General features: G+C 46.6%; 1 protein-coding gene across 1 annotated transcript in view; it reads right to left on the bottom strand.

Moving 5' to 3' along the window:
- EML5 (echinoderm microtubule associated protein like 5) overlaps nucleotides 1-12,319 on the bottom strand; it is a gene marked incomplete at its 5' end in the record, with an annotated part of 97,920 nt that overhangs the window by 37,581 nt on the left and 48,020 nt on the right. Inside the window, 10 exon segments of the mRNA XM_018563349.1 lie at nucleotides 72-248; nucleotides 2,658-2,746; nucleotides 4,757-4,888; nucleotides 4,979-5,131; nucleotides 5,286-5,427; nucleotides 5,508-5,635; nucleotides 6,121-6,232; nucleotides 7,146-7,348; nucleotides 7,888-7,988; nucleotides 9,283-9,376. Coding sequence (XP_018418851.1) covers nucleotides 72-248; nucleotides 2,658-2,746; nucleotides 4,757-4,888; nucleotides 4,979-5,131; nucleotides 5,286-5,427; nucleotides 5,508-5,635; nucleotides 6,121-6,232; nucleotides 7,146-7,348; nucleotides 7,888-7,988; nucleotides 9,283-9,376 — 1,331 coding nt within the window.

The raw sequence follows: 12,319 nt of genomic DNA, 5'->3' as shown, positions 1-12,319 counted from the left end.
GTTTCCATATTCAGTCATTTTCACATTATATTTACTCTCAAGATTTTGCCCCTTGCAGAGGATATTCTTACTTTGACGGGGTATCGGAAGAGCTTCACATATCCAAAATCATCGCCAGTTGCCAAGACTTTGCCGTCGTTGGTGAGCGTAGCGGCCGTCACATCGCTGACCTCTCCGATCACTGGCCAGATGCCCTCACAGCTCGGACCCAGGACACTAGTCCACGAGGACCAGGAGATCTTCTCTACCTAAGGAATAGAAAACTCAGTATACAGAGGTGTGTGTTGTCCTCTAAATGGGCCTATAGATAAGAACCCCCCTACTGCCCATACTGCTCTCCTACAGAAGCTACTCCCTGCTTCAGGATCTCATGACGACTTATCATGACATTTGGCCATGTGACATCCCAGTTCTCTTTGTAGACTACAGACCACCTCCACGCCCATGTTACGGAGTTGAGGAGGGGGGAAAGGAGTTCTGTAATCCTATCACACTTTCTGTCCTAGTGTGACAATGCTGCCCCTCCATGGATACAGTACAGTAAGTGAACGTTGTCACCCTATCACAGAAAGTGTGTTACTAGCAGGATCGCCAAGGGAAGATAAAGCAAAAAAAGAAACCTAATGCAGCTATTAGCTGTAGAAGAGATGGAACCGTATTCAGTTTCAAATAATTAGACCAGTGGGGGCTGAAAAGAAGGAGCAAGAGGGCACATGTGGTCCGAAAAAATGCCAGTTTGACAGGCCAGTGCTAAAGAAACCCTGTACTTTGCCCAGTCAGGCTGCAGTAACAGGCTTGCTTTACAGCACAGAAGCTAAGGGGTAAATACTCCTCATCTACTTGTTGCAATGCCGATTTCACCAGATCCCTGAGAAGAACCCGCTTCATGGGACCATCTCCCCTGCCTCCTCACCATGCAGTCAGGTACCTTCCCCGAGCACTGTTACAGGAAGGCGGAGGAAGGGTCCTCACTTTGTGTAAGCTGTGAATCAGTGTTGGGTTGGAACTTGCACACCAATTTATCAGGTAACTCCAGAGAGTGAAATGGGGTGTCGGGGAGCACATGGGTGTGCTCTACCTGCTCCAAAGAGGACCTGTTACGTTCCCCTTAATGGGCAGTTCAGTGTGAATGTACAGGTTTGATATAAGCAGAGATCACATGACCAAATGGCTTTAATCTGGTCATGTGCCTGTCCATCTCTGGATCCTGGAGGCCTTGTGCCTCTAAAGGAAAAAGGTGGGTAAGATTTATTTTTTTTGGGGGGGGGGGGTTTATTTAATTATAGTCCCATTTAACAAACAAAAAATTGAACGGTGTGGGGATTAGCTCCAAATGGTAGCGCATTAAGGACGGAGTCCGCTCGCAAACATGTTCTTTTCAGGGCTTCCTGCCCACTTTTGTTTAAACATAAGTTCACAAACCTAAAGTAATTACCCTCGCAGGGGTTCTTTAGCATCCCTTGGCAGCACATGCCCATCCAGCCTTCTGGCTTTGGATTTGCAGAACCGCTGCTCCGGCCTCGGGCCACTGTCTGTTCCTCCAGACAGCCTCAGTCGTGTGCTAACCTGCACCCTGGGGGTTCTTCCAATCCGCAGCACCCTGCTGCCCTGGCCTCCACCCTGACTCCCGGGGGGAGCTTTCCTGTCTCCCAGGTGGAGCTTTCCTGTCTCCCGGGTGGAGCTTTCCTGTCTCCCAGGTGGAGCTTTCCTGTCTCCCGGGTGGAGCTTTCCTGTCTCCCGGGTGGAGCTTTCCTATCTCCCGGGTGGAGCTTTCCTGTCTTGGCTTCCTTGCCCACTTTTATTAAAGCAAAGTTCACAAAACAGAACATTTACCCTCACAGGGGTTCTTTAGCATCTCATGGCAGCACCTGCCCCTCCAGCATCCTGGCTTTGCATTTGCCGCACCGCTGCTCTGGCCTCAGCCCACTGTCTGTACCTCCAGACAGTCGTGTGCTAACCTGCAACCTGAGGTTTCTTCAATCCGCAGCACCCTGCTGCACTGGCCTCCAATCTGTCTCCCAGTGGGAGCCTTCCTGTCTCCCAGGTGGAGCCTTCCTGTCTCCCAGGTGGAGCTTTCCTGTCTCCCGGGTGGAGCTTTCCTGTCTCCCAGGTGGAGCTTTCCTGTCTCCCGGGTGGAGCTTTCCTGTCTCCCGGGTGGAGCTTTCCTGTCTCCCAGGTGGAGCTTTCCTGTCTCCCAGGTAGAGCCTTGAACCCTTTCCAACACCTTTATTTTAAAGTCTGTGCACACCTGTGCCATCAGCACGCGCTGGCCACTCAAATTCTGGACACAGGAATGGAGATAACACAGTGGCATTACTACGCAATGCCACAACGGATACCCTTTATAAAATAACCAAAACACCCTTAAATGTCAGCTAAGAGCACCGAGTCCCCCATCAGACTTATGAACAACTGAAGTGTCAGAGCAGATATTAAAATTTTCTGCTCATCAAATATTGATACAATGTAAACATTGTATCAATACAATGATACAATAAGAGGTCACATGACACCTCGCATACACTGCATTCATTTATAGGTCACTTTAGTAACGTTGTTTTTGTTTCCTCGCCACACACAAAACATTTTAGGAATAAAAGAGAAAACATATTTGGTTTTCAATGAACTTTCCACTGACACAGAAATAGTTTTCCTACCTCTTGGGCCGGGATCATTTGTCTCTTTCCTCGAGGGGCTTCAAAAAACAGCTGTTCCTTGGCCCCGGTGTTCACCTGTATCAGCTTCCCTGAGGACACAGCAGAAAGCACAATGAGTGCCAGTTGTAAAACAATGTGGTGACCAACAGGGCACATTACAGCTGGTTGCTGGGTACAAGTGTAATGTTTAGATATGGCTGTCAATGATAGTTAAATGTTTTAGCCAGCTGTTGAATTCACAGTTCTGATATAACAGGTACAGCTCCTGTGTGTGCCAAGCACATTAAACCTTTCATAACCTAAAAGGCAATATCAGCAAAACCCTACACAGATGACCAACTCTGTCATCTATATAACCCAAATATATAACCCAACTGTATCATCTATGACCCAACTCTACCATCCAAATAACCCAACTGTATCATTGGTAACTCAACTCTATCATCCAAATAACCCAACTGTATCATTGGTAACTCAACTCTATCATCCAAATAACCCAACTGTATCATTGGTAACTCAACTCTATCATCCAAATAACCCAACTGTATCATTGGTAACTCAACTCTATCATCCAAATAACCCAACTGTATCATTGGTAACTCAACTCTATCATCCAAATAACCCAACTGTATCATTGGTAACTCAACTCTATCATCCAAATAACCCAACTGTATCATTGGTAACTCAACTCTATCATCCAAATAACCCAACTGTATCATTGGTAACTCAACTCTATCATCCAAATAACCCAACTGTATCATTGGTAACTCAACTCTATCATCCAAATAACCCAACTGTATCATTGGTAACTCAACTCTATCATCCAAATAACCCAACTGTATCATTGGTAACTCAACTCTATCATCCAAATAACCCAACTGTATCATTGGTAACTCAACTCTATCATCCAAATAACCCAACTGTATCATTGGTAACTCAACTCTATCATCCAAATAACCCAACTGTATCATTGGTAACTCAACTCTATCATCCAAATAACCCAACTGTATCATTGGTAACTCAACTCTATCATCCAAATAACCCAACTGTATCATTGGTAACTCAACTCTATCATCCAAATAACCCAACTGTATCATCTATGACCCAACTCTACCATCCAAATAACCCAACTGTATCATTGGTAACTCAACTCTATCATCCAAATAATCAAATTATATCACCTAAATAATCCAACTAGATCAACCCAAACTGTTTCATCTATATACCCCAACTGTATTATATGGACCTTACTCTATTATCTATATAATCCAACTCTATCATCTGTGACCCAACTCTATCATCCATAAATCCAACTCTGCCATCTATATAACCCAACTGTATCATCTGTGACCCAATTCTATCATCCATAAATCCAATTCTCATCTATATAACCCAACTGTATGATCTATATAACCCAACTGTATCATCTTTGACCCAACTCTATCATCCATAAATCCAACTCTATCATCTATATAACCCAGGTCTATGATCTATTTAACCCAACTCTATCATCTATGGCCCAACTCTATCATCCATAAATTCAACTGTATCTTCTATATAACCCTAGTATATCATCTATATAACCCTAGTATATCATCTATGTAACCCAACAGTATCATTGGTAACTCAACTCTATCATGCAAATAATCAAACTTTAGTCAACTGTATCATCTATATACCCGAACTGTATTATATGGACCTTACTATATTATCTATATAATCCAACTCTATAATCAATAAAACCCAACTCTATCACCTATATCCTAACTCTTATCATCAACACTATCATTTGTGACCCAATGGCATAATCCATAACATCCAATTATATCATATATGTAACCCAAATCTATCATCTATATATCCCAAACTATTAACTATATAATCCAATTATATAATCTATATATCCAAACTAAAATCACCTATGACCCAATTATATCACTTACATACTCAAACTAAATAATCTAAATAAACCCAATTATATCATCTATATAACCCAACTATATAATCTATACAACCAAACTACATCATCTATGACCCAAATATATCATGTTATATATTGTAACTTCTGTTTAGAGGTTCTTCCTGAAGTGGTCACTGACCTCGGGAGTCCCAGTCAAGGTGGGTGATGTAGCTTGTGGACCCCTTGCACACTCCAATACGTTTACTGTTCATCACATTGTAAATATCCACAAAGTTGTCATAGGAAGCGACGGCCAGGTATTTACCAGAACCTGAAACTAAAAATCATATTTTCAGCAGGTTCAGACCCGAGTTACATTCTGGAAATAGCCCAATCCGTGTCTGCCCAGCTTTCTGCTCACCAGGGGAGAAGCGAATGTCGGAAATCACGTCCTTCCTGTGGTGAAATGACACCAAGTCCTCCAGCGTGTCCGCGTTGACGATTAAAAAACTTCCGTCGTTTAGACCGACGGCCAAAGCCTTTCCGTCTGGAGAGAAAGAACAGCACCGACCACCTGGGGGCAGCAGAGAGACAGAGACAAGTGACGACACTCAGACACTGAGACAGATAAACTTGCATAAGCAGCTATGGGCCTTAAGGTACTCATTCCACATATGAATTCAAAAGTTCCAACCTGCAGTCTGTATCACCCCCGATATCATAGTTACCTTTCTTCAGTTTGCGCACGGCGAGCATGCAGTGGCTGGGGGAGAGGTCCCAGATGCGGAGGGTCCTGTCATCGCTCACAGTGGCACAGATGGGTAAATGTGGGTGGGTGGCCAAACCCCAAACCTCTCCCTCCATGTGTCCCTGGGGAGCAAAAGATGGTGTTAGCAGAGATTCCCGACTATAGGGTACAACAGCCAGGCCACGTGTTGTGCTGCACTCACCTGAACCAGGAGGGTGACCGGTCCACTCTTATCTACCTCCAGGATCTCTCCGTTCTTTGTTCCCACCAGGATATGGCCGTGTCCCAGAGATATGGCACGGATAGAAGGGTTATCTTCTAATAGGAGCCCTAAAATGGAAGTGCATAACAAGTATACAATTTATTAAATATGTCGGTAATAATTTCCTTCATTTGTCTTGTGAGTCCTCCCTCAGATACTGACCCAGATTCATTAAAGGAGAACTATGAGGTTATACTGAGCCTAGGGTGACGGGAGGACCCTAGTTTCTGTCCTCCTGTTACCCTAAGGAGAACTATGGGGAAAAGCCTTAACCCCATAGTTCTCCTTTAAGCTTAAAGTAGATGGAAATCCAATTGCTAAAATCTCATATAAGCGTTAGGAGGTTCATGTCATTTTAAAAGCAATATTCAATATTGATACATTTGCAGCTTTTATTCAATTGATCCCTGGGGATCCTAACATGAGTCCCTGTTCAGCCACTTCCTGTTATAGAGTGACAACGTTCTGCCCAATTCCCTATACGTACTCAATGCCAAAATCAATGCCAGACCAGTGCGGCCAGGTTAGCATAGGGCGCCAAGCAACAGCTCACCTTTAGAACCGGGAGCCAGTGCGGCTCTCTTGATTGCGTAGGTTTTGAGGCATCGCTCGAAGGAGTCATCCCACAAGGCGACCACGCCATCTTTTCCTCCGGTCACAAAACCCTGACACCACAAACATGAAGATGTCACTGTGCTCACCTTCCATATAGAGCAGAAATACAGAGAACGTGTCTAGAAAAATCTCCTTTAATATCAGGGTGATGGTTGTAATATTGGTACTCCCCTACAGAATATGTCAGAGCTACATACATGTATAATATTAGTGTATGACAGTGAGGGGACATTAGAGTGTAAGCTCCTCTGTACAGAGACTGATGTGACTGTGGGGGAGGGGACATTAGAGTGTAAGCTCCTCTGTACAGAGACTGATGTGACTGTGGGGGAGGGGTCATTAGAGTGTAAGCTCCTCTGTACAGAGACTGATGTGACTGAGGGGGGTGGGGGTATAAAGTGTAAGCTCCTCTTTACAGAGACTGATGTGACTGTGGGGGGAGGGGACATTAGAGTGTAAGCTCCTCTGTACAGAGACTGATGTGACTGTGGGGGAGGGGACATTAGAGTGTAAGCTCCTCTGTACAGAGACTGATGTGACTGTGGGGGAGGGGACATTAGAGTGTAAGCTCCTCTGTACAGAGACTGATGTGACTGTGGGGGGACATTAGAGTGTAAGCTCCTCTGTACAGAGACTGATGTGACTGTGGGGGGTGCATTAGAGTGTAAGCTCCTCTGGGACAGAGACTGATGTGACTGGCACAGTGCTCTCTGTACAGCGCTGCGGTATATGTCAGAGCTATATAATAATAGTGTGTGACTGTGGGGGGACATTAGAGTGTAAGCTCCTCTGGTACAGAGACTGTTGGGTCTTGTTCAGTGTTCTCTGTAGAGCACTGCGGTATATGTCAGTGCTATATACTGTACTGTACATCTTCTGAGTCCACTTGGTCATCTGTGAATATACAGCAGACATCCATTGTTATGTGTTAGATGGAATAAAGCCCCGGCCGTGTTTTCTCACCTTATCCAGGGCGTGCATGCTGAATACGGGACCGTCGTGAGCCTTCACCGTCTTCATGAGGAACAGATCCCTCCATATACACACATCTCCTGAGGAGGTCCCAGAAAAGGACATCTCTTCCGTCCATCCGTACACTGCGCACATCATGGTGTCAATCTTTGTGCCGCTTCCCATGCAAGCTTTGCGTCCGACCAGCCCGCCGCCTGCAGTGCAACAAGATCTTGTGTTCTTATAGACAATTGTACAGCAACATCATTATAATCGCCCCCCGCAGTCATCGTCCGTCTGTCCACTGACGCATTTTAGAGTAGATCGCTAGATTATTTTAAAGTAGCTTGCCCAGACACTTCAAGAAGAAACAAAATGCAATACTTAAATGACCTAATTCGAACCTGAACCGAACCGAAGAGTCATCCAACCCACTTCCTGCAAGCCCAGGCTGTCATAGACCCGCACCATTGGTGGGTCTCACCACTTAGGCCAAGGCTCGTAGTAGAGAGAGCTGTGCTGACGATACCCTCTGTGTTGTTCTATGCAGTATAACATTCTGTGTACTGGCGGGAACACTCTGACTGTGCTCCGGAGCAAGGTTCTGGAATGGCAGCCAATTATTAGGTTGCAGCCTCCTTATTGCCTCTGATTGGAGTTTTACAGCTGAAGCTCCCCCATGGACACACTGTATAGATACCCAAGCATTGCAATTTAGCTCCTTGTCAGGCTACAGGTCCTCTTTTTCACTCACCTGCACGCCGCCAAAACTTCATGTGCTTCACACCAGCGGTGATCAGCTTGTCAGGCATATAGGGGTTAATCTTCACCACGAAAATCTTGTCTTTACTTCCTCTGAAAGATAAAAGATCGGAAGGACAGAAGGGGATGATGACGTTCCTCTAGTCACACGAATGGCTGAACGTACAAGACCATTTATAATTTCAGTGCTGAATATGACTTTTCTTTCCACATATCCTCCATGGTGGCCGGGCTGGATTGACCCTCTCTGCTTCCCCAATGCCGGGTTCCTCAATGCGCCCCCCTGTATGCAGGCTGCATACAAGTGATCTCGCTGACATCGCCGGGATCACTTGTACAGAACTTCCCCGCTGTACATTTAGCTCGGCTTGCCCAAAGCAGGGCTAAAGGTAGAAAACAACTACCCGCCCGGCGCCCGGAACTGCATGTCCCGGGCGTCGTAAGATAGGAATTCCACACCCCCTGCTGCCCCTCTACTCCCTGCTGTCCCAAGGCCGGGCCTCGGTTGGCCTTGTGGGAAATCCGGCCCTGCATGCTGGTCATCAGCCCGGGCAAAATGTCCTTCTCTTTCTTATATCTTTTCTTGTATGAACCATAGAAGCCTTTCTCAGCCTTTTACCAAGGAGTAGCCCTTTAAATAATTGTCTGGTCTTAGGGAACACCCAGCTAAATTTTACCTCCAACTTACTGTATGTGATCAGTAATTTGCACACTGGTGGTCAGTATGGAAAACCCCCCTTGAGTTGGTGGTTAGTAAGGAATTGTCCCCTTCTCTTGGTGGTCAATGTAGAAATGAACCCTTACATTAGTGGTCAGTAAGGATGACATTGGTGCTCAGTTGAGAATTGACCTCTTAGTTTTGTGAAGTCAAGGCACCTGGACTGGCTGTATTTTTCTGGAAGACGTTTAACTGATCATCCAACCAGTCTGAATCTGAGAAAGCTGGTCGGCTGACCAGCAAAACGTCTTCAAGAAAAATACAGCAAGTCCAGTTGCCTTGACTTATTTTACTCTCGCGTGAAGATTTGGCACGACTGACATCTCCTTAGTGGTGAACGGAAGGTCCCGGAGCAGTAAAATAGTGTAACACAAAGGCTTACTCTTGGATCTCACATCTAAGGGAACGCAGGGACTGCACCTAACATTTCACACGGTGCTAGGACCGAGCGCGGCACCGACGCTCATTTGCCAAATTTGCTGCCATGGGTTTTGTTCAACATCTTCAGAGCAGAAGCAGGTAACAATCCACAATTAGGTTGTCAGACTCCCTGTAATGCAGTATCCAGCTGACCCGCCTTCTCCTAACAGAGCTGAGATTCTGATTTATTCCATCTCTGCGGATCAATGATTCTCATAAACAAAAGTTGTCGAATGTTTCCGGAAGTACCTAACAGACGATAACTTCTCTCCTTTCTTCCAGTCCCACAGGACGACGGTGTGATTGTCATCGATGCCAGCTGAGGCCAGGCGCTTCCCGTCCGCTGCAAGAGGAGGAAGAGAATTATAATGACATCACTGCACCCCGAGAATACGGGGGAGTCCTGAGAACACCAATCCACAGCCGGGAACAATAATGACGTATCTGTCAGGAAATATATCTTTAGTAATACATTTTGATACATTTTATTAACAATCAAAGTATACAGTATATACAGAGTATTACAAATATTCTGGGCAAAATGATGATTTAATAGTAAGCAGAACCCGAGTTCACCTTCACGTGTTAAATATTAGCTTTAAAGTAAATAGAAATGCAGTGGCGTCACAAGGGGGGTGCGGCCCGCCCCCGGGTGACACCATTGGAGGGGTGACACCAAAATGACTGACAGCCATCTTGGTGTCGACCCCTCTAAAAAGTCGGGCACTCGGTCATCCATTGGGATACAGCCAGGTAGCCCTCGGAAACGTGTGTTTGTCGCGCGTTTTTTCCCCCCGCGAATCGTGGTAAAAACACGCGTCAAACGCACATATTCGATACGCCTAGGTGTGAACCCATACTAACCCCGAGGCTGGGACTTAGTATACAGGCGCTGAGCAGAATCTTCTATTTGCTGACAATGTTGATGTTGTCATTCTGCTGAATATAATGCGTTTTATTTGTTGGTTTGTGGAAAAGAATAAAAGTTTATTTGCTGATACAGCCGGCTACGGGTCATATCCGCCCTGAATATTACACCATGTGCGGATATAATTACAATGTATCAATGTGTGTGAATGTCCTACGAGCCTTCGTCCTATATATAGGATTACTTACATCAGGCTGACCTCTTTTGCATCTAGACTCAGGTGTACAGATGACGGCGCTGCCTCGCTACAAAATATTCCCCGCGAAACAATCGTCTTCACTTATAATAAAACCAACAGAAGACTAAGTGTAATTGATGCAATAATGCGACTCGGCGGAGTGAGACGAACGGCGCGACGTCCCTGGCATAGTAAGGAGGACATGTGACACACGAAGGGGAGCACCGCCTGCCCGGCTCGGCATCCATCAATGCGGAATATCCCCGCCAGCCGAGCCATTGATGGATCATTAGACGTAATGAGAGGAACGATATGGATCCGAGCCAAAGATGAATCCGTTCCTTGTAATGACGTCAATTGACTGCAACTGGAAGCTGACCCGTTCCCCCGGCTCGCTGTTTACATATGAAAATATCTCAATGCACAGAGCCGGCCGGTTCCCATCCACTGCACAGGGGCCCCAGCAAGAGGAAGAGTTCAGAACCCCTTAGCTCCCGATCTATTGAGCCGACCTGTGACAGGCTCATTGTCACAGGTCGGCTCCAACTATGAGGATGAGTAGAAATAACTCATCTCATAGATCTCCTTTAAGTAACTATGAGAAAAAATTCCTTGTCCTTGGAAAGGATTCAGCACTCGGAGAAGACCAAATCCCGTCATTAAAGGAGAACTATGGGGTTAAGGCTTTTCCCCATAGTTCTCCTTCGGGTAACGGGAGCACACAAACTAGCGTTCTCCCGTCACCCTAGGCTCAGTATATAGGGAGCTACAGCTCGCGGTATACTGCGACGCCGCAGCTGAAGCGGATCCCGACAATTGTGCCGGGATCCGCCCAGCTGCGTGACTGACAGCCTTTAGATAGGCAGAGCCAGCTGTACCCGCCCCCTCCCCCGTCCGAATCCAGCCCCTCCCCGGTCAGGGCAGAGAGCCGTGAAAGGATCGAGAGGTGAGCGAGCGCCGGTATGTGTTCCCTCACCTCCCGATCTACTGAGCCGACCTGTGACAGTCTCATTGTCACAGGTCGGCTAGAACTATGAGGTGAGTGAAAAGCACCCCCCTCATAGTTCTCCTTTAAAATCTAAATCAAGGACAGGTAGCAGGAGAGTTGTCTGCATTCTTTCCTCTAGGGATGCACTGATACCGATATTTTTTTCTCGGTACTCACCGATGCCGAATACCGGGACCGGAAGTCCCGTTAAGGAAGCCAGGCGGCATGTAAAGACTCGCCACTCGGCTTCCCGATTAGCAGCAAAGTGACGAGGGAGCATGAAGCCGGCTTCCTGGCCAATCAGAGAGCTGAGCGCAGCGTCATTACACGGCGCCCCGGCTTTTCCTGATTGGCCAGCTTCCCGACCGATTAAGAAACCGGGCAGCAAGTCATTACACACTTGCGTGGACGGAGCATGGAGCCGGCTTCCCGGGCAATCAGGAAGTCGGGCAGTGTGTAATGACTTACTGCCTGGCTTCCTCATACCGGAACCTCAGGTATCGGGCTAGGCATCTGAGCATTTGGGCGAGTACGAGTACTCGCCCAAATACTAGGCATCGGCACCGATATCGATACTAGTATCGGTTTCGTTGCATCCCTACTCTCCTCCTATACATCTGATGCCAGTTCTTTTTGATTTGGATAATGTCATAGGGGGTACAGGGTCAACAGCAACTTCTGCAATGCTTCATGGGGCCCCCTTCTATCCCTAGGCCCCATAGCAGCCACACGGCCTGCTAAGGCTATTGTTACGCCCCTGAGCGGAGAGGGGTTGTCTTCATCGTAGGCTTTAGGTTAGTTTTATGGATTTAAAGGCATACAATGGATCATATAAATAGGAAAAAAATATTAAATGAACATAAACCACATGTACAAACAGCCCCAGGTGGCAAAAGTAGTTCGTACTTTATTTTAAAGGAGAACTATGGGGTTAAGGCTTTTCCCCATAGTTCTCCTTAGGGTAACGGGAGGACACAAACTAGCGTCCTCCCGTCACCCTAGGCTCAGTATACTGCGAGCTGTAGCTCGCGGTATACTGAGACGCCGCAGTATACCGCGAGCAGCTGCTCGCGGTATAATTAGACGCTGCAGCTGAAGCGGATCCCGACAATTGTGCCAGGATCCGCCCAGCTGCGTGACTGACAGCTGGCTCTGCCTATCTAAAAGGCAGAGCCAGCTGTACCCGCCCCCT

This window comes from Nanorana parkeri, unplaced genomic scaffold, assembly GCF_000935625.1.
Source record: "Nanorana parkeri isolate BGI_ZX_2015 unplaced genomic scaffold, ASM93562v1 scaffold658, whole genome shotgun sequence".
Lineage (NCBI taxonomy): Eukaryota > Metazoa > Chordata > Amphibia > Anura > Dicroglossidae > Nanorana > Nanorana parkeri.
The sequence above is the reverse complement of the archived record's forward strand: the minus strand, read 5'-3'. Positions and strand labels throughout refer to the sequence as shown.